The sequence below is a fragment of the Drosophila ananassae genome, chromosome 2L, assembly GCF_017639315.1.
Source record: "Drosophila ananassae strain 14024-0371.13 chromosome 2L, ASM1763931v2, whole genome shotgun sequence".
Taxonomy (NCBI): domain Eukaryota; kingdom Metazoa; phylum Arthropoda; class Insecta; order Diptera; family Drosophilidae; genus Drosophila; species Drosophila ananassae.
This window is the reverse complement of record NC_057927.1, coordinates 12,135,745-12,161,825: the sequence shown is the minus strand read 5'-3', so window position 1 is coordinate 12,161,825 and position 26,081 is coordinate 12,135,745. Positions and strand designations below refer to the sequence as shown.

The 26,081-nt window shown below is 42.8% G+C and overlaps 8 protein-coding genes across 12 annotated transcripts in view; 4 read left to right on the top strand and 4 right to left on the bottom strand.

Annotated features, from left to right (window-relative positions):
• The first annotated feature begins 66 nt into the window (after positions 1–66).
• On the top strand, positions 67–1,554 carry LOC6499536 (protein arginine methyltransferase NDUFAF7 homolog, mitochondrial). The gene is made up of 2 exons (XM_001954383.4): positions 67–451; positions 509–1,554. Exons 1-2 carry the CDS (start codon positions 116–118, stop codon positions 1,493–1,495), a joined length of 1,323 nt encoding a protein of 440 aa, XP_001954419.1. The 5' UTR covers positions 67–115; the 3' UTR covers positions 1,496–1,554.
• On the bottom strand, positions 1,487–3,891 carry LOC6501030 (GRIP and coiled-coil domain-containing protein 1). The gene is made up of 3 exons (XM_001954382.4): positions 3,673–3,891; positions 1,806–3,621; positions 1,487–1,748 (listed from the first exon to the last, which is right to left on the bottom strand). The coding sequence occupies exons 1-3, from the start codon at positions 3,752–3,754 to the stop codon at positions 1,568–1,570; spliced, it is 2,079 nt and encodes a 692-aa protein (XP_001954418.1). The 5' UTR covers positions 3,755–3,891; the 3' UTR covers positions 1,487–1,567.
• A 1,202-nt stretch (positions 3,892–5,093) lies between these two features.
• Positions 5,094–6,270, bottom strand: LOC6501029 (dnaJ homolog subfamily C member 17). The gene has a single exon (XM_001954381.3). The coding sequence runs from the start codon at positions 6,147–6,149 to the stop codon at positions 5,250–5,252; it is 900 nt and encodes a 299-aa protein (XP_001954417.1). The 5' UTR covers positions 6,150–6,270; the 3' UTR covers positions 5,094–5,249.
• A 341-nt stretch (positions 6,271–6,611) lies between these two features.
• LOC6499537 (DPH3 homolog) lies at positions 6,612–7,238 on the top strand. The gene is made up of 3 exons (XM_001954380.4): positions 6,612–6,833; positions 6,893–6,967; positions 7,030–7,238. The coding sequence occupies exons 1-3, from the start codon at positions 6,726–6,728 to the stop codon at positions 7,105–7,107; spliced, it is 261 nt and encodes an 86-aa protein (XP_001954416.1). The 5' UTR covers positions 6,612–6,725; the 3' UTR covers positions 7,108–7,238.
• On the bottom strand, positions 7,120–9,346 carry LOC6501028 (arfaptin-2). Its single transcript, XM_001954379.4, has 5 exons — positions 8,825–9,346; positions 8,244–8,763; positions 8,007–8,175; positions 7,830–7,937; positions 7,120–7,765 (listed from the first exon to the last, which is right to left on the bottom strand). Exons 1-5 carry the CDS (start codon positions 9,033–9,035, stop codon positions 7,721–7,723), a joined length of 1,053 nt encoding a protein of 350 aa, XP_001954415.1. The 5' UTR covers positions 9,036–9,346; the 3' UTR covers positions 7,120–7,720.
• Positions 9,347–9,555: 209 nt separating this feature from the next.
• On the top strand, positions 9,556–10,421 carry LOC6499538 (E3 ubiquitin-protein ligase RNF167). 2 transcript variants are annotated; one of them, XM_014910640.3, is made up of 3 exons: positions 9,561–9,600; positions 9,674–9,862; positions 9,922–10,421. In XM_014910640.3, the coding sequence occupies exons 2-3, from the start codon at positions 9,687–9,689 to the stop codon at positions 10,232–10,234; spliced, it is 489 nt and encodes a 162-aa protein (XP_014766126.1). In that variant the 5' UTR covers positions 9,561–9,600; positions 9,674–9,686; the 3' UTR covers positions 10,235–10,421. The 2 variants fall into 2 exon arrangements, with proteins under 2 accessions (XP_001954414.1, XP_014766126.1); XM_001954378.4 differs by having other exon boundaries at positions 9,556–9,862.
• On the bottom strand, positions 10,354–11,997 carry LOC6501027 (chitobiosyldiphosphodolichol beta-mannosyltransferase). The gene is made up of 3 exons (XM_001954377.4): positions 11,334–11,997; positions 10,710–11,270; positions 10,354–10,638 (listed from the first exon to the last, which is right to left on the bottom strand). The coding sequence occupies exons 1-3, from the start codon at positions 11,891–11,893 to the stop codon at positions 10,419–10,421; spliced, it is 1,341 nt and encodes a 446-aa protein (XP_001954413.1). The 5' UTR covers positions 11,894–11,997; the 3' UTR covers positions 10,354–10,418.
• Positions 11,998–12,428: 431 nt separating this feature from the next.
• Positions 12,429–26,081, top strand: part of LOC6499540 (protein tincar) — a 57,400-nt gene continuing 43,747 nt past the window's right edge. For 2 of the 4 annotated variants that reach the window (XM_014910641.3, XM_032452821.2), the window contains exons 1-2: positions 12,429–12,893; positions 14,035–14,117. The gene's annotated coding sequence lies outside the window, so the exon portion shown is untranslated. Of the gene's footprint in view, positions 12,894–14,034; positions 14,118–14,497; positions 14,666–26,081 lie in introns of those variants that run through there. The other 2 variants (XR_004310398.2, XM_032452814.2) reach the window with 2 other exon arrangements.

The window sequence follows — 26,081 nt, the reverse complement described above, 5'->3', positions numbered from 1 at the left end:
TTAAGTCGATTCGGAGCCACCCTAAATCGCCTCAAAATATAGGGTATCAGTTAGTCTATTCCCTTGCCTATCAGCAGCCCATATGGTTTTGTAGGAAATTTGTTGCCGGTTGGAAATGTTACGGCAGGCGCTGAGGGTCGCCAGCAGGCGTTGCTACAGTTACAAATCCGTTCGACGCCCCAATCTTGCTGCAACCAGTGCACCCAAGGCGGAAAAGGTTAAGGAGCAGTCCTCCAAGGAGCAACGACCAGAATCCACCACAGAGAATGACAAAGGCAGCTTAGCGAAACAGCTGAGGGCCAAGATCTTAGCTACGGGTCCCATTTCGGTGGCCGAGTACATGCGTGAGGTGCTGACCAATCCTCAGGCTGGTTACTACATGGCCCGGGACGTCTTTGGCCGCGAAGGAGACTTCATAACCTCGCCGGAAATATCGCAGATATTTGGAGAAGTAAGTTACCTCGACGTACAATACAGGAATGCATGTTATAATCTGTTCTCCTTGCAGCTCGTGGGGGTATGGCTGGTCAGCGAGTGGCGCAAAATGGGCAGTCCATCGCCCTTTCAACTCGTGGAACTGGGACCTGGCCGTGGCACTCTTGCCAGAGATGTGCTGAAAGTGCTCTCGAAATTCAAACTGGGCGCAGAGTTATCCATACACATGGTGGAAGTTAGTCCCTTTTTGAGCAAGATCCAGGCCCAAAGGTTTTGCTACACACACGAGACACTTCCCGAAGATTCCCAGTTACCCCATTACCAAACAGGCACCACGGCATCTGGAACGAAAGCGTTCTGGCACCGTCGACTGGAGGATGTGCCGCAAGGATTCTCGCTGATTCTAGCCCACGAGTTCTTCGATGCCCTGCCAGTGCACAAGCTCCAGTGGCTCGATGGCCAGTGGCAGGAGGTGTTAATAGACGTGGCGTCTAAGGAGGAGGATCAGCCCGGCTTTCGCTATGTTCTCTCCCGATCGCAAACCCCAGTGTCCCGAGTATTTCAGCCCATTCCCGGGGAAAAGCGTTCTTGCTTGGAGTACTCCTTGGAGACAGAGAGGCAGGTTGGTCTCCTGGCAGAGCGCATCGAAAGGGATGGTGGCATAGCTCTGATAATGGATTACGGGCACTTTGGCGAGAAAACCGATACCTTCAGGGCGTTCAAGAACCATGCACTCCATGACCCACTGGTGGATCCGGGCAGTGCCGATCTCACAGCAGATGTGGATTTCAAGTTAATTCGGCACGCGGCCGAGAAACGAGGAAGCATACACTGCTGTGGTCCGGTAGAGCAGGGACTCTTCCTGCAGCGCATGCAGGGCGAGGCTAGACTGGAGCAGCTCCTTGCTCACGCCTTGCCCGAAAACCAGCAAATCATCCGCTCTGGCTACCAGATGTTAACTGATGCCGCCCAAATGGGGACACGCTTCAAGTTCCTGGCCATGTTTCCCGGCGTGGTGGCCCCCCACCTGGAAAAATTCCCTGTGGTCGGGTTTAGCTAGTAAACGATCATGTTTTGATTTATTAATATAATTTGAATATGTTGCACATAAATGTTAAACAAAAAACGAATGCTATTTCTTCTGGAATGCATTATTGATCGCCTGCATCTCGGCTGCGGTCAGTTGAAGTACCGCCGAGATGGCATTCAGCATGTGTCGTTTGCCGTCCGCATCCCGGGTAACAATATAACTGATAATAACATTTTTCAGATACTCTAGGTTGGCTCCTTCGCGGGTCTTGCAGCGCTCCAGTCTGAAATCAAATGGACGTTTTAAATATATATATTTTTTTAAAGTCCAATTTACCTACCTGTCGACCTGCTCCTCCAAGCACTCGATCTTCTCGTGCATCTCCTGCTGCGAAGTAACTTTGTCCTGGATGGCTTTTCGCAGAGTGGACTCGGCAGCATACTTGGCTTTTCGCAGAGCGGTAATCTCGATGTCCTTCCGGGCCAGTTCGTTGGCATAGTGCAACATGTGGCAGTTATCCCCCAGGGACATTTTCTTCGAGCGCACTTTCAGATTTCTTTCGCGCTGATCTCGCTGCTCTCCCTCCACTTCCACGCTGTCCGCATCCGAGGAGTAGGCGAAGGATTCGCCTCCAGCCGCTTCCATGCCAGGCGTAGCCAGGGCAGTGCCCACATTGGTGGCGGAGTGAAAGACCTCGAAAGAGGTCTGCAACGTTTTGATCTCCTGCTCTTTTTCGTCAAGAAGCTGGAGGGATCGCTGGCGCTGCTTCTGCAGCAACTGCTCCAGTTCGTTGAGCTTGCAGCGAGTTTCGTTTTCAAGCTCTGCCTTGGCCTCCTGCCACTTGGTTCTCTCGCTCTTCAAGGCGAGTCGTAGTTTTTCACCCTGCTGTTTCAGCTCCATTTCTGCATCCTCGATGTCACGGTTAAGCACTTGTACCTTTTCCTGAAGTGTCTGGATGTGGGACTGCTGCAGTTGGACCTTCTGTTCGAGGAGTTGTCGTTGTTGTTTGGCAGCTTCGAGCAGTTTTTGGACTCCCTGGAGCTGTTGTTCGCAATGTGTGTGATCAGCTGTGCTGGAGGTACGGCCACCAAATGATAGAATCTCACCGAGATCCAAAGGATTTGCGGAACGATTATTGGCACTAGTTAGGAGCTTTTTCAGGCGCACCATCTCATCCACTAGCGTCGCTACATCCACATCATCGCTTACGGATTTCACACCCGTTGAGGGGCGCTCCTGTATATTCTGCAACTGTTCTTTTAAGGCATGGATGCTGTCCTGATCCTGCTGCCGCAGGCGATCGTAGCTGCCGACAGTGGTGCTGAGCTCTGCCAGGCGAGCCTCCAAGCTGGCTACACGATCCTCGTGAAGGGCAGCTTGTTTGCGGCTCTGCTCCTCCGCACGCAGGACGCGTCGTTGCTCCTGGCGTATGGCCACTGCGTGCTGTTCCTTTAGCTGTTGCATCTCTTGGCGCACCTGCTGGAGCAGAGCACCACTTTCCACACTGGCGGCATTAGCCGAGGGTTGTTCCGCCTTAGCCTGGAATTGCTTAAGTTGGGACCGCGCCTCTTTTAATTGCGATTGCAGATCTCTGAGGCGACTGTTCTCAGCCTCGTTGCTGGCGAACTGTGTCTTGAAGTTGTTCAGCTGCATCTCGATGTTGTCTTTCAGGTGGCGCTCGTCGGCATAGAGCTTTTGCAGTTCGCGGATCATTAACATCTGATTGCTGGTCTCCTTCTCACGCTCCTGTCGTTCAATTATCCACTTGGCCTTCACCTCATCTACATCGTTCTTGGCCCGAGCAGCTTGTTCTTTGGCCCGTGTGTGCAAGTCCTGAATCGCCTGCTCTTTCTGAGAGATTTGGCTTCGCAGTTGCTTTTTGTCGGCCTGGAAGGAGGCCTCCATGCGGGACTTTTCTGCAGAGAGTGTAGCCAGAGAATTCATCAAAGTAATTATTTGGGTCTGAAGCTGTCCCTCGACGGGCAGAGCAGCGGCACCATCTGCACCGCCATCGTTGGCATCTGAGCTATTGTGGGATACATCTTGTTTGGCCGGGGATCCTGGTTCTCCGGCGGCTGTGGCCTCGGCGTGAGCGGCCAAACTAGTCTCCAGGGCCTCCTTTTCCTTCAATAGACCCTTGTAGGCAGTAACAACGTCTGGAAGTGGGTTAATTTAATTTCTGCAAATGGAATAACTCGTTTGTTTACCTTTTAGTCGTTTTTCGTAGCGGCTCAGTTGCTCCTTTTGGGAGGAAACTAGTGCCTCCAGATCCCTTTGTCGCTTATCCATATCGCTAAGAGTTAAGATATCGCGGAGTTTATTCCTAAACCTTCACTTTATTTTTCTCTCGTGGCATTTTCGCATTTCCTTCAATAACAATATTTTTTTGGCAGCTGGAAAGTGAAATGGCGGGCATGCCAACTTACTGCGTTTGCTATGTTCCTAAATTTGCCGCCTTTTGTTAATTTTAAAAATATTAAAATTAAGCGGATATAAATCTTCTGTTAATTAAAAAAAAACTTCATATAATTTAAACAAAACAAAATGAACAACAAAATTTTTGTCAAATTTTCTAGGAGATCATTTTTTCTTCAAATTTCCCCTTAGGGGGAAAAGTTGGGAAAGTGCATGGGAGGCACAATTTGACCCACTGCGAAGGCTATATCTTTGCGAATAATGATCCGATTCTGGAGCGGAATACCTCAATCGATTTGTGGATCCTCCTGTGGATTCTCTATCAATTTTCATCAAAACCCAGGAACAAAATATTTTTTTGATTTTTTGTCAAATTTTCAAGGGGATCCCCTTCAAAGTTGGGAAAGTGCATGGGAGGCACAATATGACCCACTGCGAAGGCTATATCTTTGCGAATAATGATCCGATTCTGGAGCGGAATACCTTAAACGAATTGTGGATCGATTCTCTATCATTTTTCATCAAATCCCAGATACAAAATATTTTTTAGATTTTTTGTCAAATTTTCTGGGGGATCCCCTTCAAAGTTGAGAAAGTGCATGGGAGGCACAATATGACCCACTGCGAAGTCTATATCTTTGCGAATAATGATCCGATTCTGGAGCGGAATACCTCAATCGATTTGTAGATCTATTCTGTATCAATTTTCACCAAAACCCAGGAACAAAATATTTTTTCGATTTTTTGTCAAATTTTTAAGGGGATCCCCTTCAAAGTTGGGAAAGTGCATGGGGAGGCACAATATGACCCACCGCGAAGGCTATATCTTTGCGAATAATGATCCGATTGTGAAGCGGAATACCTTAAACGAATTGTGGATCGATTCTCTATCATTTTTCATCAAAACCCAGGAACAAAATATTTTTTAGATTTTTTGTCAAATTTTCAAGGGGGTCCCCTTCAAAGTTGGGAAAGTGCATGGGAGGCACAATATGACCCACTGCGAAGGCTATATCTTTGCGAATAATGATCCGATTCTGGAGCGGAATACCTTAAAAGATTTGTGGATCGATTCTCTATCAATTTTCACCAAAACCCAGGAACAAAATATTTTTAGATTTTTTGTCAAATTTTCTACGGGATCCCCTTCAAAGTTGGACGCTGCGGAGGCGCTATCCTTGACATTGTCCTTCATATTCTTAAGGGGTTTGTATTAAATGGTTTGTATATCAAACGTCTCTAATTTTTATTTAAACTTTTACAAAGGTCTATAATTAGGCTTAAATTAATAGGTTTATTCAATATCTATAAATATTTTTATATTCCGGTGTTTAGTATAAATATATACATTGTTGCCTCCGTTACTAAATTACTCGGCGCTCTCTTCGTCCTTCATCATCTGCTCAATAAGGCGCTTGCGCTCTTCCGCCTGTCGGAGCTTGCGCATCACCAGATCTTCATAGTCCCTGGAGGATATATTACTTCCGGTACCGGATCCTTTAGATTTTTCCTCAGAAGCAGGAGGCGTTACCCATTCAAAGAACAATGGTTTGGCAGAGTCGCCTTTCTCGTAAGCTAGTACCATGTCGCAGGCTTCGCGGCTGCCTAGTTCCACCATGGCACGTCCTCTTCGCTTTCTGTTAATGACCAAGGCAACTACTTCACCGTATTTCTTAAGATACTTCAACAGTTGTTCCTCCGTGTAATCCTGGTCAGGTTCGGCCTTCCACTTAATCTTAATGCGATGCTGAGCTGAATCAAACTTGGCAGGTTGTTGTCGGAGTTTAAGGTGCTCGTCATGGCTGCGTTTCAGCTGTTCCCGCATAGCCATTTGCTCCTCCTCCAGCAGGCGGGAACCCTCCTTTCTTAAACGATCGATCTGTTCCTGCAGAAGTTCTTCGTCGCTCTTGGAAACAGTGCTATACGGCTGACTCTTTTCCAGTTTATGAAGAGCTGCTCGCTCCCGTTCCTCCAACTCCTCCTTCAGTTTCTGGCGCTTGCTGTCCAATTGGCGACTTCTCAGCTCCGCTGCCTTCTTTGCCCTTAATACTTTGTCATAGGCGGACCTAGCCGATTCATCCGTTAGGATCTCGAGTGCCTTGGATAGTTCATGGAAGCGCTCTGCCGCCTTGGGATTATCCGGATTCTTGTCCGGATGGCAGTCAAGGGCACGTTTTCGGTATGCCTTGCGAATTTCATTTTGTTCTGCGTCTATATCAATGCCCAAAAGTTCGTACAGATTTATGTCCGAAAACTTTTTATTCGCCATTTTTCCTAATTATTTGTATTTGTTGAATAAGATAAGATTTAGCCCAGCAAAACAAAATGAAATTAAATGATTTGTTTACACCAAGCGGCGTTATCAGCTGTTCTCCAAAAAGAAAGTTGGCAGTACCATTATTCGCACTGGCGTGCGCAGGATTAAATAAAAGGGGATTAAAAATATTTTAAAATAATATTGGGAACATAAATTATATTCTTTATATATAATGTTACTAACATATTGCACTTTTAATATTTTAAAATAATGGGAGACTTAAGTTCTATTACATTCATATTTTTAAATTATATATATAATTTGTTATCTATGTCTTTTAGTGAGTTTTATGCTTTTTATATTATTATATCTAAAATCGTAGGATGTATAAATAAGTTGAATTCCTTTTTAACATAAAATGTATAACGATATTAATTTTTAAGACTTAAAATCGGGTTTTTAATCTGATAAGCGATCAGCTGTTCTTTAAAACGTGCTGGCAGCACCACAATTCAACGTGCCTAGCGTGGTTGTTTTATTTGCCGAAGTAAATACGGATTATAATGAAGTTAAACCCTTGAGGCAACAATGAGCATATATCACGACGAGGTGGAAATCGAAGACTTTGAGTACGACGAAGAGGAGGAGATGTACTACTACCCTTGTCCTTGTGGCGATCGATTTCAGATCTCCAAGGTAACAACATCGCGTATACGCAACATTTTCGGAACATCCTTTAAATAAATTTTTTTTAGGAAGAGCTCATTGAAGGCGAGGAGGTGGCTACATGTCCCAGCTGTTCCCTGATCATTAAGGTTATTTACGATCCGGTAAAAGAAATACATGAATCATCATATAAATTTCCTCTAACAAAGGGAGTTACTCTTTCCAGGAAATGTTTAAAGCTGAGGAAGACGAAGAAACTGCTCTGAACGAGAAGCTCGGGGAGCTAAAGCTGGAAAAGAACTAAAAACAAAACAAATTCTTTGGTGTAATTAAATAGTTTTATTTATATATTTTTATATATAGACTTCGTTTTAGTGTAAATAATACGTTGACTAGTAAACAATGAAATTATTCAAGCTCGGCGAAACAATTCAATTATGGATTTCGTTTGGGGTGAATTACAAATAATTTATATTTTACAATATCTAGAATTGAAATCCTCGTTAATACATAAATTGCACTTAGAACTTTATGGTTGTTGTTTTAAAAGCTGAGCGCATTTAGTTCTCTAACACACATTACAATTTAGAAACATAAATAAAAGGAACTGTGGCTGGAAATGTGAGTAATACAATACATTACATGACATATAGGGTGAGAAAATTATTTCAAAACAGGCATACATAAATAATAAACAGTTACCACTTTCTGCTTACGAGTTAGGAATTAGACTTAAACTTAGCACGTAAATGTGATTACGATTCGCCCAATGGATTGGATATACAATTGGGCTTGGATTTTCTCTGATTCGAATTGTTTTAGAGAGCGTGCTCGTTCAGCAAGTGGTATTGGGAAGTGAGTTCTTCCTGTTTAATGCGCATAAATGCCGTCTGAAACTCGAGTGCTAAAGGCGGACACTACTGTTCCAGCCAGGATCCGCTACTGGTATTCGGCGACTTAAGCTAAAGTAAAAAAAAATAATAATTCGTTATATATTTCTTTATCTGAGAGTGGATTATCTATCACCTTGATGTTGAACTGCTTCAAGGTGCTTTCCAGAGCCATGGCATTTCCAGAGAAATAGGCAGCAATAGCATTGTGTAGCAGAATCAGTTGCTTGTGCATCACTTTGATCTAATTATATTTAAGAAGAGACGGTCTATTTTGGCCAGCTGAGGGATAATTTATGAATGAATTACTTACGCGATTCTCATCTAAAAATTGCATTTTAATGGCCACGTCTGAGCGCAGTTTCTCATACTGGTCTTTATGCTGCGCATAACTTCGTTGGGTGTCCTCCAAAGCGGCAGCCGAGGGCGTCAGCTCGGGCTTAGCATTCTCCAAGTCCATGCGGTAGGCATCAAATTCGATTCTAGAACAAAAAATTTTATAAATTTAAATTTAAATTGTGAAAATTTGTGATCTAGAGTTTCCATTTACCTTGCTGTTTCGTACTGTCGTATCGTCAGCAGGGTGTCATCGATTGTCTTATTGCATAGTGTATTCACCGACGAAATGAAGAAATTAAGCGCATTGAGGAGCAGCTCGCCGTTCTTGGTCAGGTTTCGCTGCGTCTCCGAGTTGCAGGTGAACTCCTTTTGCAGCTCTGGATTCTTTTGTGCCAGATCCGCAAAAGAATCTGCCAGCGCGTGCTGGGTGACGACCACGTGTTGAAAGTGGGAGCTGAATGCTCGCGTTAGTCGCAGAATGGACAGATATTTGCGCTGCGTCTCGCGCAGCTGTTCGATTTGCGCCTCCAGCTCAGAGTCAACGGTGCGCTGTGACTTTCCTAGCTTCTCAAGCATTATTTGTCGGGTGCACTTGTACGTGGATATACTCCAGTTTTTAATACTGTCGATCTTGGAGGCGCTTGTGCGAATGAGGCTACCGCTGTCCGTAGGACTAAGTATACCATTTCCAGATGGTGATGGACTTATGGGCGACATCGGTGTGGTGGGTGCTATCGATCGATCGGATGAGTCAGCTTGGTTGCAGATAGATATGTATAGTAAACAACTTACCTGAATGGTTCCTTAAAGGCAAACTGTTGGGTGGGATGAAGGGACCGCCTCCAACACCCATTATACCGGCTCCTCCCGCAATACTGTGGCTACTGGCGCTCCCGATGACCATGCTCCCACCTTCGGTTCCCGTGTGGACTGGCCCGCAACTGTCGTTTAGTGAGGGCGCGTCTTTCAGCATCTCATGAATGCTGCGCTCGCGTTCTGCCATGGCAATTGGTCGCTATCTCCGTCCGATTCAAAATAATTACCTTCGGAAAATTTGTTTTCCGTAGGTGTGCGTGTGTGCGTTGGTTTGGGGGTCTTTTTGTCGGAGCGGCTTTGAAATTTCCTCGCGGAAATCAATATTGCACGCTACGCGATGCAATAGGCCGATGTTCGTCGCCAATTATTTATGCCAGCGTTCTTTCACTCTTACAAATTCTTAGAGTTTCAGGCAAACTTAAAAAACTATGTTCTTTGCTACTGAAAATAAGTGTGGCCGTTCTATGGGACTATATTAAGCCAACAACCCTTACAACATTTTGCCGGCAATAAGTCAATATTACTTTCAAAAATCGGTATTTTTAAGGATTGTACATTTATTGAGGTTCTTAATTGTAAATATTATTTAATCATATTCTTGTTCGCAGTGGATATAAAGAAATCTTTTGATATAAGAATATACATTTTAAAATTTAAAGTAAAGTTAAAGTACAGTATTTTTTGTTATTTTTGTTACTGTTATATTTGGTCACATCGAGAGCGATCGCTTATTTTTATTTCGGGGATTTTACGTATGCTCCTAAGTTTTATTCCTTATCAGCTGTTGATTATTTAATCCTTTGAATTGCTTTGCCCCGTAACTAGAAGCCCAGAAAATATGAACATCCTTGGCTTGACCGTTGTGTTGATAGCGGCGGCTGCGGCTATATTCTTCTCCTGGCCCAGTACTCCACAAGTTGCGCCGCACCGCAACCGTGATGAAGAGGAAGAAGAGATCCATGGTCCCGATGGGAAGTTGCGAAGCCACTTCGGCCAGCAGCAAATGCGCCGCAGGTAAGTTTATAAATCCGGTTGAAATGTATGGTGTCTTATTTTCAAACCCTACCCTTCAGCCGTCCGGGCGACAAATGTTCAGTTTGCCTTGACGAGATGATGGATGGAGAGTTGCATATGATGCAGTGCGGTCATGCGCTGCATACAACATGCTTCGAGGAGTATCGCTATTTGCGAAGGAACTGCCCTCTGTGTAGCAAGTTAGTGAATCCGAGTCTACCCGGTGACGACTGCCCAATCTGTTTGGGTCCACTCTCCAAGGATGATATGAGGCATCTTGCCTGTCAGCACGCTCAACATAGTCAGTGTCTGGCTCAGTTTCGGTTTAGTGGATATAAAGTCTGTCCACTATGCCGCCAACCAGATATATAGATAAGACAATACAAAACACATGGATCTACAAGCGAGGAAAAGAAAAAAAAATGTCAGCGCAAAGCGTTTGACTTTCCCATTTAAAATCACAATCAGCACAAAAAGAACGCGATAAGCAATTGAAATAAGTCTGTCTTAGCATGTAATTGTCATAAGTTTTGTTAAATAAACAACATGAAACGACTTAGAGGAATGCCTCTAGTATGGGGGCCGCCGTGTGGCTCCAGCTTTCCCGCCAGCGAAGTTCCTGGAACTGCTGAAGACTTCTTTGGAAGCCGGCACGGGTCTCGAAAATGCTTGGATTCTTTGGGAAGTGCTCGAACCAGATACGCAGTTGCTCTGCCAGCTGAATGTGATCTTCAAATACGAAGCCATTCTCTCCATGCTTCACCAGCTCGTTCAAGCTGAAATAAGAAACCAAATTTGAGCAACCAATTAACATTATTAATTTAACATTCCCTTGTTTTGTACTAACCACTTAAAATCGTAAGCACAGACAGGCAAACCACTGCCAAACATGTCAACCACTTTCATTGGGAGATCAAGGCCGCTAGTGCTCCAATGTAAGCAGACGCCCAGATCGGCGCTTGCCAGAACGCTGGGATAATCTTCAATCTCCAGCCAGGGCGTGATCACCGACACCATCTGCCACTTCAACCTGGCGATCTCCTCAGTGTAATGTTCCTTCTGCGGCCCTTTTCCAGTGATTATACACAGCAACTGAGGGTATACAAGAGGTTCCGCCAAGGCAGTTTCCTCATACGCCTGCAAAGCCTTTAGCAGGATACCAAAGTCTTCATCTGGTGTCCAACTGGTGCTCGAAACCAGGATAGCCTGGCGCTGAGGCTTGTATTGCACACTTCCGTTTGTTAGCTTTTGGGTGATGGCAGTGGCCTCCACCACATCGGACTGACTGCTATCCTTCGATTGAAATTGCGGGTAATCGTTGGCCAGCTTTAGGAAGAGCTCGTGCTTCTGGGCCAAGTCTATGGGGTGAAACTGCATCGGGGGTCGATCGTAGAGCACAGTTACAGGGCTAAATCACATTTAAAAAATTAGTTTTTAGACATTTATTAGAAAAAAAACCACTAAGATTTACCCGATATTCCAATTCTTCTGTAAATCGTCCTTCATCGCCCGCGTGACACAGAAGTGAGTATGCGCCTTGGAGCCAAAGTAACGTTCCAGTCGTCGGACTAGCCGAATCAGGAGACTGTTCTCTCCCCCGGACATTCCCAATGCCAAAACAGTGTAGGTGTAGTTGTGCCAATCAATAACAAACTTGGTTCGTGTCAGAGTGCAATAGAGGTAACAAACGATTAGCGTGGGAATGCCCGGCGGATTCTGGACGAGCAAAAAACTGGGCCGCCCTATAGAGATGAGGGCTATCAGGAGGCTGAGTGTTTGCCAGAAGGCCTTAAACAGCAATCGCAGTTTCGGGGTGAGGTTGGTCACAGGCACCGGCGTGAGCTCTTGGATCCTGCAGCAAGGATGCTGCGTAAGAGTCTCCATTGGACGTGTTTCCAAATACCCGATGACGTCCACGTGGTAGTTGTCCTCCAGCAGGCTCTGTGCATGGTACTGCATACGGGGACTTCGCCCGATATCGCCCAGTACGATGACGCAGGCGTGGCGCTTCTTGGGCGGCACTTCCGTCATCGCAATGCAGTTAGATTTTATTGCTTATCAACAATCAGGTAAAATTGCGCGTTTGTTTGTGGACGAAAGAGCAGTGTGGCCAGATGATACAAAATTGGGTAGCCCTTTTTTGAATTCAAATTTTGTTACCATTTAATTATAATATTAAGGTTAAAGTAATATAATTATATATCTATATTTATATTTATATAAGAAGCTACTTTTGTTCAAGGATAAAGATATTTGGCAAACAATTAATAGCCTAAAAGGAAGTCCGAAACAGTTCACAATGGTAACATTTTACGCTGTAGAATACCATGTAAAGTAGACAATGTAAGTAACTTTTTTTTTCAATTTATTTGGTAAGTAAATAATTTGGTAAGTTTAAATTATCCTTTTTTCGTTATTTAATTTTTAAAATAAAGTAGTTGTTTTATAAATTTGTCTTTATAGGCCATGTACAAAAATATTTACCAACGCTTAAATTTGTGAGGGGGTTGGTAAAATTCAGTGTGACCATTGCCGCCTCAGGTGGAAATACGAGAATACGTTTTTTGGGGGGGCTCCCATTAACCAACTACGCCGCGCGGCTTTGAAACTTCTGTTTCAACGGTCGACGGCAACGGACGTGTGCAGCGCGTGTCTGGCCCAGAGACAACAGCCAAAGGATACTTTACGTACTGAATTTACAATTCTTTTGAACCAAGATCTCTATTATAAAAACAAAAAGATTTTTGTTTAAAAATAAAATAAAAAACCTGTTAAAATAATCGTGGGTTTTCCATAATATAGCGGTATATCACCTCCCCATCTGTTTGTGTGTCTGTGCTAGTGCGCGTGTGCATCAGTGTGTGTGTGATTACCCACAAATATTGGATACAATATTTCAAGCCACAAATTTCAGCAAAAGGAATAAAATAAATTAATTAAAAAAGGTGTTGCAAAATAAGATTTAAAAAACAGAAAAAAACTGTGTCTCAAGGATTGTGTCTATCGTTTAATTGAGAGCCGCAAGTTGCCGGTAAGTTGCCCACTCAGACTGTCGTTATTTTACGCATTTTCGCCGGCAAAACAAGCCGGTTTTCCACCCCCCAATTGGCGCCTGTCTGTTATCCTGGGAGTAAGTGTAGGTGTGTGTGTGTGGTGTTTGTCTGTGTGTGGGGTTAATTCGAGCCATCGAATTTCGATGAAGTGGAAATGCAAATTTCAGAACACATCGTTCGTTTCCTGCTGCTTTTTGTTTTCTATTTATGCATTTTTATTTCCCTAATAATTCTCGACCATAATAAAATTTATCATGCGACTGTCTGGTGCAGTTTTAGTCTGGAATATAGTATGGAATACTATATAGTCTGGGAAAATTAGTATAGATTACTTATTTTTTATTTCCCAAAAATATAAAATAAATAAAGCAATTATATATTTTTTTTTTAAATTAAAAAACTTAAAGTATCGATTGAAAATCTATTTTATTGATTTATTTCTCTGCATGTACCATGTAGTTTATCCCATTAGGCGCGTCTGCCATTTCTGATCCAGACGCGAGTCGTCCTTTTGCTTCCTGTACAGTGTCCTTCGCAAAAGGCAAATGGCCAAAGTCAGCCACCCTCGAGCTATATTTCGCGGGGGGATGATGGTTGCACTGCCTTCCCGCCTTTCCGCCTGTGTGGGTGGGTGGGTTGTGCTGTTTGGGTGGTTTTCGGTGGGTGGTTGGAATGGTTTGGTCTACGACCGCCTCGTGGGGTTGGCCACCAAGTTCCCACTGTTGATTTTTGATTTCTGTGTGGCTCTTTATTGCGTTGCTGAACTTTATGCTCTACCGTTTCTTTTCTGCTCTGCTCTCTGGCTTGGTCCTTTTGTTGTCCTTCCTTATGGTGGCATTTGGCATAGAAAAGTTGCGACATCGTCGCTCTGGAGTCTAGAGTCTAGACATGAAATCCACATGCCTTTCTCTAGACAGGTTTTTATATTCTGTATTATTTTAAATGCAATTTGTTAGTAATTTAATATTTATTAAAATTCTGTATTGAATTCTTCCTCTAATTGCTTCTATTTTGACTTTCCTTTGTGGAATTAACATTAATTTTATGGAACATATTTTGTTATAATTTATTTCTTCAAAAGAAAACTAAAATCCTCATCGGAAAATTGCTATTTTTCAGCCAGACCGACAACATATCAAAGGAGGGATTACTTTGCACTGAAAAACTAACTCTAAGGACGCTCAAGACAAAAACTTTGACAGGTAAGTTCCTCGGCAGGTGCGTGTGTGCAGTCCCATAGATGGATAGATAAGTGAGTGAGGTGGGTGAGTCAGGGAGCTGGAGCAGTCAGGCTGAATAGTCGATTATCGCTGCATCTAATTTGTATGCCAACGACGTATGGTAGACGGCCTGCAGCCCGCATTCAACTCCGATCCAAAGGCAGGCGCGAGCTATTTGAATAATTCGCATCATGGACTCTCGGATGCCATCCATGGCTGTAGACTCTGTCCTAGGAGGGACGGGGGAGGAGAGCAGTCTCTTCCTATATCTAAAAAGACTGTGCCACATGCAGGCAGCTGCATGAGCTTGTAAAATGCCAGCACACAATGCCAAATATCCTAAACAAACTTCCGCTTCGCAGGCGCCCCGACGGAGAGGTGGCTATAATTAAGGCAGAGCCAGCCGAGATGCCAGCGGAGGGAGATAGGGAGAGCAAGTACATACCATCCCAGCCCCTTTTTCTATTTTTATTTAACACTGAACATACCTAGAAGATACAATTTTAATGTATTAAAATTATTTATTAAATAAATGGTGATTATCATGATGATATATATTTTTTTGGTCTGACATTTCTTTATATTTTTTTATCATTATTCTTCTTAGTTTTCTTAAATTTTCTCTGTGTACTTGAAGATCTCTTGCTGGGCAATGATCGACATCCAGTGTCTTTGACACTTTCCAAATAAAGACAGAAAATATCAGCGGAAGTGGTTGCCTTCTCTATTTCTCTACTTTTCTCTACTTTTCTCTATTTCTCGGTCGGCACTTCAATTTGTAAAGTGCTTACCCCAGAGGGCGGGCAAGTGAGTTCAGACGCCATACACGTGACAAACATGTGGATCAACTGGCGGCGAGATGGTGGACTCCAAAAGGCTATCAAAAAGGCAAATTACGCCGACCCGACCAGTTCAGGTAGAAGACGGTCTAAAGAACCAGAGCCGAGGCAAAAAGTCACTGCAGGTCATTGACTAGACTTTTTAGAAGAAAGAAATGGGAAAATATTACACGCGAATTGCAAAGTTTCGCTTGACTAACTTAAGATTTGGTAATTAAGAAGATTTGGGTCACTAAATAGACATCTCTTAAAACGTTAAATATTTTAGTAACAATTGCTGCAAAAAGCTTTAAAGTCTGGCATTCTGCCACGGCCAATGGCAGCGTGTAATTGGCGTTGACGGTTTTATTCCAGAACTCCGAATGAGTGACTGACTGAGTGACTGACTGGTTGACTAACTGAGTGACTGACTAGTTGACTAACTGAGTGACTGACTGAGTGACTGACCGGGGGCCAGCAGCCAACAATGCCAGAAAAGAAAGGCAGGTGAGCTGAAGGGACGTGATCAACTTTTTTACTTCCTTGGTTTCTGGTTCTGAGCTCTCCAAATTTATGCAGTCCCTGTAAACGGTGGCAGGAAGGGCGACCATTGAGCTGGGCGAGTGCCTCGGGCGGCGACAATGGCAAAGTGTTATTAAAATCCCAAGTAGATGACACAGCTTGGATTAAAGAATAATCGGAATATCACTTTGAATAGCTTCATAGCTTCCAAGATGGTTATCTTAATTAAAAATATCACTTCGCTTTAATAAAATTAAAGAATCTAAAAAACACATCACCTCTTGCTTAAACTTCATAACCTCAAAACTAATTTAAATAAATATCCTTTTTCGGCCACAAAATTTCCCATTTTTCATTTTCTGCTTTGAAAACCAATTAAAATTATCCTCTCCCCAAAAAAAAGGTGGAAGTTACATGTGTTCACATGCCGGGACTGCCGCCAGGACACGGTATATGGCGCCCAGGACACGCTTCCATCAGCTGAGCCTGTGGCTGTCACACCTCCAACCAAAAAAAAAAAAAGAGGACGAAAGGATTGCTGGCAAAAAGTACAACGTAACCCTAGTCCTCAGCCCGTGGTAAACTCGGTTGCCGCCGAGTGAGTGAGTCATTATGGTGGCAACTGGGGTTTGTGGCCAAAGCCAGGGGTGGTGAGCAGTCGGAGGAGCATGGGCTGGATGTTGCCGCTTGTCAGTTTTTGCAAATGAGGTTGTGAATATATGCCCTAAAGGATGTTTAACTGCGTGTGTTCTCGGGGCAGCTGCATAGTTGGGCAATTAGAAGCTGCACTGAGAAAATTAAACAAAAAGTACTTAAATGTATGAGTAAAGATAATTACTTAAATAAGTAATTATTTTTTATAATATTCTGATATTAGCCCACCTGTTTCAATTAGTTATTAAGATGTAACTTCAACTTAGCTGTCTTTATTAAGTAAACTTGTTTAAATTAAGAAAATGAATGACTCAAATATTTCATTAGGTGGCGAGGAGGCGTCAGGATGTGACAGGTCTATTCCTCGCTCCTATAGTCCTCATCCTGCCACCCACCACCTACCACCCCACCGTCGTTTCCTGTTCCGCTCCCGTATCTCTTTTTCACTTTGCCATCTTCAATTTGGGTTCATTGTCGTTTCTCGTGGCTTGTAATCAAACAAATGACTGCACCCAGGTGTTGCCGCAGGCACACACGTCGCTCACCCTCCCACCTACGCACCCGGCTCCCTTGCCCCTACCGAGGCCTAAAACTCCGTCCTCTATCTTTCGGTTTTGGAAGGCGGGGCCATCCCGCTTGTGGTGCCTTTAAAGCTTCTTTCATTGCCTGTCAGTTGCCGGGCTTTGGCCCTTATTTTGCTCTTAACGTGCGTTTGCCTTCATTATTGGCTTTTGGCAGGCTCTTGTCTGCTGCCCCCTCGCTCCCTCATTCCCTCGCTCCCCAGGCACAAGTCCTTCCTTCTTTTCATCGCTATGGCAGTCGTCTCCCTCTTTACTTTTAATGATGCGCAATTTGTCGTTAATTTTTTGGGCATTTTGTTTTATGTTTTCAGCTGAGTCCTCTTTTTAATACTTCAAAAAAAAGTATATATAATTTTTTATAAGTTCATAATTATAATTAAAGTACTTTAGGGTTTATATACAAATTAATCTTACAAGTAAGTAGTAACATTTTTATTGTCTTTAAATATATATTTATATATCATTTTTCTCGGTGCAAATCGTGTGTCTCATATAGTCCTTGTTCCCCCTTGATTCCTTGTCCAATTTTGTCTTTGTTTTGTTGACTGTGACTTTGGGGAATTTTTGTTTTATGTGTTTGGGTCGTGCGGAACTTTCTTCGTCGTCATCATCATTTCATTAATGGCATTTTTAGTTGTTCCTCTCTATTCGTCATTGTTGATCTTTGTCCTTTTCTGGGGGGTAGCTATTAAAATCTGATTATGTTCTTCAATGGGTTTGCGAAAACATTGGATAGTAAATGCCCCCTGGATAGGAAGCTCCTAAATTGTTCCATTACATTTTCCACAACAACAGTCACCAGCGGCGGATTTCTATCCTACTCTACCATTTTGTTCATTAAGTTAAGAACTCGTTGAAACTAAATGACGCTTAAAGGATTCCAGAAGTGAAAGCAAAACAGCGAAGGCAGATAAAGGTCCAGCCACGTGGCAAACCCCTTTACGACTTCATTTTCATTAGCGGAGCCACTGCAAAGTGCAGAATCCAGGCAGGAATCGCGGTCCACCCGGCAGCCACCCACTATTAACCAACCACCGCGTTTGGGGGAAGCGGCATCAGGCAGAACTACTGCCAGAACCGAAACTAAAAAGAGCCAGAACCAGTGCCAGGGGATAGGCGATCCAAACCAGAACCACTAACCAAAACAAATGCCCCGCGGTATTGTGGCAGCTGTGCATCCGCTGCAACTCTCGCATCTAATTCTCCCTAAAAAGGTTGTGAGTGGAGCTTCCATAAAATTTTTTGATGATTAAAAAAATACTGAAATATGTATATAAATTTGAAGATAACTTTTTGAATAAACACTTCACCGGATGAGCATCTAATTTTGTAGCATAAAAATACTCTATTAACTCAACCTGGTATAGCTCTTTCAAAAAATATTCTCTAACTCTTCTCGCTGTTGAAAAATAATCGTATTTATCCGGATGCTTCTGTAGCAGCTTATTGTTATTATTATTCAGAAGTGCTGGGAAACAAGGAAAATGGGAATTCCAAATGGAGGCGAAGTGGATGATGACTAGCTTTTAGCCAAGAGGCGGCTCATTTCACTCGACGCCTCATGGAACAGCGGGCATTGGCCCAAAAGCCGCCTCTCTCCTCTGGTTGCATTCCAAGCCATCCCATGCCTCCTCCTCCGGCACTCCAATCCCATTGTCATGCAAATGTGCAACAATTGACAACAGAAACAGGCGCCAGACGAGATGCCATAGATCGCAACGGGAGTTTGCAGCATGAGCTGGGGAGGACACATGACGCACATGACCATGGACATGGACAGACAATTAAGTGTCAAGTTTTTCACGAACATTATAATAGAGGGAGATCGGGGGAGCCATGGGGGAAAATGCAACTAGTGACGACGAGTGTTTTATGCTGTTTTACATTTGTCTGTTGTGGGGGGGATGTGGGGAGGGGCAACATACTATGTATACGTGCACTGAGGAAAAAAATCTATTTTAAGATTCATCTTTATTCGTAATTCTAACATGTTTTGAAATTATTTAAGCTTCAGTGTGACTGAATGTCATTCCTGTGACATTTTTCAACTGGATTGTGACGAAACAAAAGGAATAAGGGTTGTATTCCAGGGCTACATTTATGTACAACGGGGCGTATGTGTAACTTCCGGATTTTCTTCTTGTTATTGTGATACTCCTTTCATTTCTTTTTTTGACTCTGGATGCTGGCTGTGTAAAATGGATTATGCTAGTATGAGCCTCGGTGCAGGAGAGATATGTCATTCTCCTGGCTCCCGTTTGTTCCATGTGCTGGAGTATCCCCTCCTCTTACCAAAAAAACAAACCACTACGAAAGCCGTGCAAGCAAACAATTGCCCAACAAAAGCCGCTTACATACAACACTTGAGGCCCGCACGATTCTGGCTGATGTTCTCTGCTTTCTGCCATTTGATGCTCCTATGTTGTTGGCGTTGTGGCCGTAGCTGCCAACTAGACTCTGACTGCAGTTAAATTACAATTGTTCGCTTTGCTGCACATTTCTTTTTTTTTTCTAACGATATTTCTAAAAGGGCTATCTGGCAGGAGGAGTCTATAGGCTATAGACTATTCAAAAGTTTAGTGAGAAAAACAGAATGTCCTTTAAAACCCAGCCATTCTATCAATTAAACATAAGTCCATTTGGAAAATAGCTTCAAGTTTCATAGGCTATAAAAATCTTTTGAAAGAGTACTCCCTGTTCGACTTGATTTCTGGTGATGGTTGTATGTTCCCTTTGCCGAAGCCAAAGCCATGTGCCTACATACATACAACATGTAATACGTAATTGTGTTTGGTCTGCTTGAAGGGAGATGCACACATTCTGTGGCAGCGAAAATGGTAGAGTAGTTAAGGAGGGGCTCGGCCAACAGCTTTGTCACAGCTTTTCCCTGCTGTTGTTTTGCATTGTTTTTGCTGTCTGGTGGTGTGTGCTTTCAGTGTTTAAATGGTATAAAATGCTAATCGCATTTGGCCCACACAACGTTGATTTATGTATTCGAGTTGGTACGTGGGCTGAAAGGATTCACAAGGCCTCGTGGGGGAGCGCCAAAGGATTAGGTGGGATTTCGCTTCGAAGGCTTAAAATTTCATGTTAATTGTAACCATAGAATTTGGAATTAATTCGTTTGCCATAAATCACTTAAAATATTATCTAAAGGTGTGCGAAAAACAGTCAACTGGCAGAAATTCAACTGGAAATAAAAAAACTTAAAATTCAGATAAACAAAACTCATTTGCATATGCAAGTTAACTTAATTTGCATGAAATGCGACGCCACTTACCACCCCAAATAAGAGATGAGGGGTTAGGGAAGGCAGAAAGGACTTGCACTTGGTTGACTTGGAGGACCGAAAACACGGCACCAGCAGTCGGGACTTGAAACATTCACACTTAGCCAGCGAGTAGCTAAACAGGACATGGAGACATATATACACTTATAGGGAACTTTTACTTATTTATATATTATATTGGATTAGGAATTTCTGTTCTTTTTATCTTATGATGGCACTATATTTTCCTACTTCTACTCTCAATTAAAAACAAACTTTCATAGAAATTGACTTACTTTGATGATCTCGAACCCCTCTTACCCTTATTTATTTTTCTTTCTCAGAGCTATTAGGCAATTAACTTCCAATTAAGTAATTCGATACGATTCCATTTAAGAGACTTCCAATTCTAAAACCCACTGTATTTATGTGTATATAGAATACATCGTGGGTAAATGGAATACACACAAAGTACAAAAAGGGATGCAGACAGGAAGGGATCAGGGAAGGAAACTGGCGCGCTGTAGCTGCTCGCATTCCCATAATGAAGCATCACGAACTTTTGTATTAAAACTTATTAAATTTCTGCGGCTGTTGCCACTTCACAGAGCATGTAGTTGCTTTCAGGTTTCTCCTGGAGTACACTTGCAGAAAATAATTATGTTGTCGAAATAGAAAAGGTCCTTTGATGCACAAAATTGCAATGGAATTGCGCCCCGTGATGTATTTTCGTTGCCCTTACCAGCTCGCGTGCGGTTTAATTTTGTTTAATTATTCGTTACGGATAAGAGTCTTTGCTGGAGCTCCATTCGACTTTTTCCTTATTATTCTGCTGGCCCGAATTCATTTTCATTTGTGCAGCTCGTAAGTTTTCGCCATCGCCACATGGCATCCTGTAGTCATTTCTTGCCGGCTTCCCTCCGCCAGTCTCTGTTCTTTTTCCTCTTTTTTTTTTTTTTTTTTTGCTTTTTTGCAGACCCGCCGCTCCTTTTCCTCTTAATCCTTGTTAGCTTTCGGCGTGAGCTGGTTTTTTTTCTCCTTGTGTCGCGCGCATTTTATGCAAATTACTTGCTTAAAGCTTAAAGTGCAAAAAATAAAACGACAGTGCAGATTGGTCGCGGATGGAAATGCCTGGGAAAAACAAGCGAGTAAAGCCAGTCACGTCACATATGGCTGTAAGCCAGAGAAGGAAAAACATGCCATTTGGCTTTGGACTTATCGGCCGGGGCTTCTCGCAACCTGCCCAGAGATCCTTTCGGGCGCATTGATGTCCTCAAATGAGAGTTGCGTGACTTTTGTGTGACTTTTATTTTCGCATCGCTCGCCGGCTCATCAACGAAGCCACTTGCGTCGAGTCATCATCATTGGGCTCCCATCCCCATTCTCATCATCATCCTTAACATCATCTACTTTCCTGTTGACAGACGAGCATTATAAACGCCAACGAATTGCTACCTCCAAGTTCGTCCTGCACACTGTCTTAACTTTTATTTTGAGTGTCGGAACCCCGGATTATTAAATGGAGCATAATTTATTCGAGGGATTTTGTTCTATTGCCTAAAAAGGGACTCGGAGAGGTGACATTTGTCTCTATGTAGATGAGGAGAAGAATGGCTCGAAATAGGAGGCACTCAAGCCCGTGATAATTGAAACCTAATTACTGTCGGCTATTTGACCTGATCTCCCTGTAAGCGGCGCTAAACAACTTAATTCCCTTTACTGTTTTGCGTTTATATGGGTCACCCCCAGTGGCCCACATTCAAGTACATGCTTGTATCCAACTCAAAGCAACCTCAATCCATTCCAATCAAACTATGGCCGAACAACCACTCTAGAAACAACCCTTTGGGTCAACCACACCCCACCATCAAGTTCAAGGCATGCTTTTATGGTAATAACCAACTCAAGCCGCGTGGCCAGGTATTCGCTATTGATTTAATAATTGCCTGATAAAAGTAAAAATACACTCGAATCGATAATATCCATTAGAGGGAGTTCTGCGTATAATATCTGCGTGGTATCCGGACAAGAAATCATAAATCGATTAAGCCTCGGGGACCGCGGATGCATTCCCCGGAATTCCGGACGCTTCTTGTAAAAAGTTTAATTAATATAAAATTAAAAGCGTGTATTGCTGTTAATGTGGCAGAAGTTCTTGAGATTTTCAGCACAAATTGCCATTAAAAATGCAATCACATTAAGCCCAGACATCCTTTAATCGATGAAGCCAATTGCGGAATGCTTAATTGTCGGTGTTTAATGGCCCTTCCTTTATTGCAACTACTCTTACATAATTTGTTGCTCTTTATTGGAAAAAAATATATATTCCAGTTGGTGATAAGGGTAATTAATTGGGAAAAATCATCAACATATGTGATAGGATTCAACTCTTCAAATTTAATTTATTTTCCTTATTAAGCTTAATTGTAATTAAATGAATGACAGAAAGTTATATCAACTTTCGTGAACTCTGTTGGTTAGTGTAGTTGGCATAAATGCCGAAAAATATCCAGGAAACAAGTTTCATCTTCCTGTCCAAAATCTAACAGCTGCTTTTAAGCGCAGATGAAACTGGACGACTGTCTGGATGACTGGCCATTAATTTGAACAAAGCTAATACCGAAAATTATATGGCCAACGGGATCCGCCAAAAAATTTGGGTTACCCTCGGTCACGTTAAACGAAACTGGTTTTGTTAGCGACTGGTTCGCGAAATGGGTTCCATTCCCTTCGGCCCCCAAAAAATTCGGCAAAAGGCCAACAACAACACCAGATGTCGACGATCGCGATCAAGTTACCTGCGATCTGCTATAGGTTGTCTCCTTTGATTTGAGCAGCGGCAGGTGCAAAAGTCTGAGCAGGGCTTTAGGGTTGTTGGATCTGGACACTGAACAAAATAGTTCCATCAAAGGTTTCCTCAAAATATTTTTTTTATAAAATTCTGGCCCCTTTACAGTTTCTTCTTGGCAAAAAATAAAATAAATTGTTCTAAAAAATAAATAATTTATTAAACAATTGCCTTAATTTTTCTTCGTGTTTCTGATTCTGTTTCTGCCTCTGGCTTTGTGTCCGCTGTTTCAACTGATTTCCTTTGGTCGGGCACACCTGCTGTCCTTGTTTGCTGTCCCTCTACGGGTTACCTTTTCTTTAAATTCTGACTCAGTCAGGTAGCCTGTCCTGATCCTTTATGGCTATAATAGCCTTTTCGCAATTCGTTTGCTTTGGTTGTTGTGCGCTTCGTTAATCGAAAGTGCTCAAGTCTGTATCCTGTACAGGACTCTTCAAGATTATTATCTGAGGCTTAGGGAGGATGGGTCTGGAACGACCTCTCATCATTGTCCGTGTCACAATAATTGCCATAAATTATTCGACTACCTGCTACTGTCTCGCAATCGTCTTCAGTCTGATCTGAAACAAAAACTGCAACTCTCGAAGAATGTGTTAATTTTGTTTTGGAGAGAATTTCGTTGAGGTGTCAAACCAATACAATTTTGTTATGAGTTCTTGACATATTCTCTTAATAGTTTACCCAAAAGATTCCTTTTTTTTTCCTTCTGCAATAAATCTTAGTAATTATGACCAAGAAAGGAGTTTGTTATTAAACATCTTACACAAATTTCATTGTTTTGAGTCTTAAAACCCAGCTCTTATCTAGGGCTGATGAAGTGAACTTCAGTTTCACTTGACCAAATAAAAATTTCCGTCATTAAAATGAATAAAGGCCAGAAACTAACTCGAGATTCTTCTGCCTCAAGGGGGCAAGGCGACAATCTAAAGTGAAGTTGGTGGGCGGAGAAAGAGAATATCTCCAAGTACATAGTTTCCTCGAGTTCATCTCGTATTTCCAGTTAGTCGTGTGCCGTTCTCGTTGAGATTTACGAAAATTACAATTGTGTATTCTTCAGGCACTTCAACTTGAACTGTCGCTGTTAGTGTTTCCCCCATCCAGTCCACAGACCGCCGCTCCTGGCCACTCCCCAAGTCCCAACTGCATTTCCCAATGTTATTCTAACGCCATTCGCCGTGGCATTGTTTGACAGTTCTGTCTTCGGTTTCCTCTGCTCTATCTCTATTTTGGTGCAACTCCCCCGACAAACCCAAAAACCTGATAAAAAAAACTTTATTCTCCAAACACTCGCACAGAGGGAAATTTTTAGAGAGGGCTCGTAGCCAAACAAACCGAAACCAAACTAAACCGAAAATCGATAAGAGTAACGGGCGGAAGAACATCAAGGGAATCCGCAACTCTACTTTATGGAGGTAGAACTATTGAATAGTGTATATAATCAATATATAATTATTTTAAGAATTATGCATATATATGGAGTGCTAAGTAAGATGAATGAATGGCACTATAATCGAGTTGCAGTGATAATATTTTCCATTACTGTTCTGGATGAGATAGTTGAGATACTTTCGCTCAAGTGTCAAAACTTTTCAGAGATCAGCAGCAAGCACGTCATTTCGCCAATAAATAGAACGCCTGACAGTGGAGTAGCAGAACAGTTTTCCATTTTATCGATTCAGCTACCACAATCGCATCTCAGCCTGTCCATTTTTATTCCGGATGTAGCTCGGGCTGCTGCCTTGCCTTCATTTATGTCTGACAGACGCTGAAAGGTACGTGTTTAGCCGGGGTCCATTGAGACGAGTGGGTAGTGGGTGGAGATGTCAAGGTAGGGACTCTAAAGCAGTTTCGAAATCTTTGTTGATAACCGCATTGAGGCATCTGCCAGTATCCTCCGGAATTGACTCATCCCCATGCCACTGGGTGACTTGAGCTCCTGTGCCCCTGCGGCTTTATGCCTATCAATTGAGGAAATATCACTTCAAGTGGCCCGGCCATAAAACACAAAAACCCCACCGAAAGTGGGCGGCCAAGTGGAGCCAGTGTGTCACTTGAATCGCCTCGAGTGCAAATGAGAAAAGACGGTCGAGTGGTTGGAGAAGATCTAGGGTCGTCGGAGTTTCGGCTGTAGTCGTAGTTGGAGTGTCCTGTATCCTGCCCGGCCAACTCCTTTCCCTGCCCCTGGATATTTATCATTTTGCACTCTTGATTCGAGTGACAAACGAGGGAGACACATGCAGTGCCCAGATATGGAGGCAGGCGAGGAGCTCTTTCCAAAAGAAAATATTGAAAAATGGCTTGGAAATGACCTCCGGTTTTTCGGCTCCGATTTTGGGGCTTCTGATGTCAGACGATGTCGGATGTCAGATTTCAGATAAGTCGATTACAAATTGTTAAAAGCTTGAGTCAAGTTGTCTGCACAAAATAGTTTTTCTGTGTTTTTCTTGGCATTAAAAAAACAAATAATATTATCGAGAATAGAAAACGTAAATATCTCTCTTTAGGGCCTTTTAAATATTCAAAAACACCGGCTTCAACCTAATTACAGTCCCTACTATTATCTCTTAATTTCTCTACCCATAGATATGTCTATCTATTTGTGTCACTTGGTGTGGTTTGGAGGTTTCCCCGCCACTGCACCGCCTTTCAAGCTGTGGGATATTTACTCTACTCCCCTCCCGCATATCACAACGATGTTCTGGCTCTGCCTCATGACGAAGTCGGGGGAAAAGTATTTCTTTATCTCTGCTTACTTTGCCACCTTTCTCTCTCCACTGGCAGTTCCATTTGCCTACTCCCCTGACTTTTCTGGCTCAGATTGCCGGAGTGGCCGTGTTGGAAGTTGCCTAAAACATTTTTGTGTTCCAGTCCATCCACATTTCCGTCCTCTGGCCCGCACGGAAGTTTTTCAAATTTCTGCTCGAGTCCAGCTCCTGTGGCTCCTTCAAATTCGCCCCGCAACCTAGCCAGCCCACATTGCCTTAGATTTCTGCTTAATTTATGTTTCTATGCCGAGTTGGTTGGTCTGTTTGTCTGTCTCTTTTTCAGGTTCTACCCTCATTCTGACCCATGTGGAGTTTTTCTTTATTTTTTGAATACTCTTAAATAAAAAATACAAAAAATTAAAATTAGATTACTAAAATTACTTCAGTAAGTAATTAAAAATAATACCTCAACTAAATTGCTTTCATAATTATACACTTTTTCTGTGGGTAGAGTATTTAAAATGCATAAAATAAAACATTGAGTTTTCTA

Coding starts and splice junctions, on each gene's coding strand:
- LOC6499538 (XM_001954378.4), top strand. CDS start 9,687: ATGAACATCCTTGGCTTGACCGTTGTGTTGATAGCGGCGGCTGCGGCT. Junction 9,863..9,921: donor CAGCAGCAAATGCGCCGCAG/GTAAGTTTATAA, acceptor CCTACCCTTCAG/CCGTCCGGGCGACAAATGTT.
- LOC6499537 (XM_001954380.4), top strand. CDS start 6,726: ATGAGCATATATCACGACGAGGTGGAAATCGAAGACTTTGAGTACGAC. Junction 6,834..6,892: donor ATCGATTTCAGATCTCCAAG/GTAACAACATCG, acceptor AATTTTTTTTAG/GAAGAGCTCATTGAAGGCGA. Junction 6,968..7,029: donor TTAAGGTTATTTACGATCCG/GTAAAAGAAATA, acceptor TACTCTTTCCAG/GAAATGTTTAAAGCTGAGGA.
- LOC6499536 (XM_001954383.4), top strand. CDS start 116: ATGTTACGGCAGGCGCTGAGGGTCGCCAGCAGGCGTTGCTACAGTTAC. Junction 452..508: donor TATCGCAGATATTTGGAGAA/GTAAGTTACCTC, acceptor TTCTCCTTGCAG/CTCGTGGGGGTATGGCTGGT.
- LOC6501028 (XM_001954379.4), bottom strand. CDS start 9,035: ATGGCAGAACGCGAGCGCAGCATTCATGAGATGCTGAAAGACGCGCCC. Junction 8,176..8,243: donor CGACAGTACGAAACAGCAAG/GTAAATGGAAAC, acceptor TTTTTGTTCTAG/AATCGAATTTGATGCCTACC. Junction 7,766..7,829: donor TGAAGCAGTTCAACATCAAG/GTGATAGATAAT, acceptor TTTTTACTTTAG/CTTAAGTCGCCGAATACCAG.
- LOC6501030 (XM_001954382.4), bottom strand. CDS start 3,754: ATGGATAAGCGACAAAGGGATCTGGAGGCACTAGTTTCCTCCCAAAAG. Junction 3,622..3,672: donor CTACGAAAAACGACTAAAAG/GTAAACAAACGA, acceptor ACCCACTTCCAG/ACGTTGTTACTGCCTACAAG. Junction 1,749..1,805: donor TTGGAGGAGCAGGTCGACAG/GTAGGTAAATTG, acceptor ATTTGATTTCAG/ACTGGAGCGCTGCAAGACCC.
- LOC6501029 (XM_001954381.3), bottom strand. CDS start 6,149: ATGGCGAATAAAAAGTTTTCGGACATAAATCTGTACGAACTTTTGGGC.
- LOC6501027 (XM_001954377.4), bottom strand. CDS start 11,893: ATGACGGAAGTGCCGCCCAAGAAGCGCCACGCCTGCGTCATCGTACTG. Junction 11,271..11,333: donor CAGAAGAATTGGAATATCGG/GTAAATCTTAGT, acceptor AATGTGATTTAG/CCCTGTAACTGTGCTCTACG. Junction 10,639..10,709: donor TGTGCTTACGATTTTAAGTG/GTTAGTACAAAA, acceptor TTCTTATTTCAG/CTTGAACGAGCTGGTGAAGC.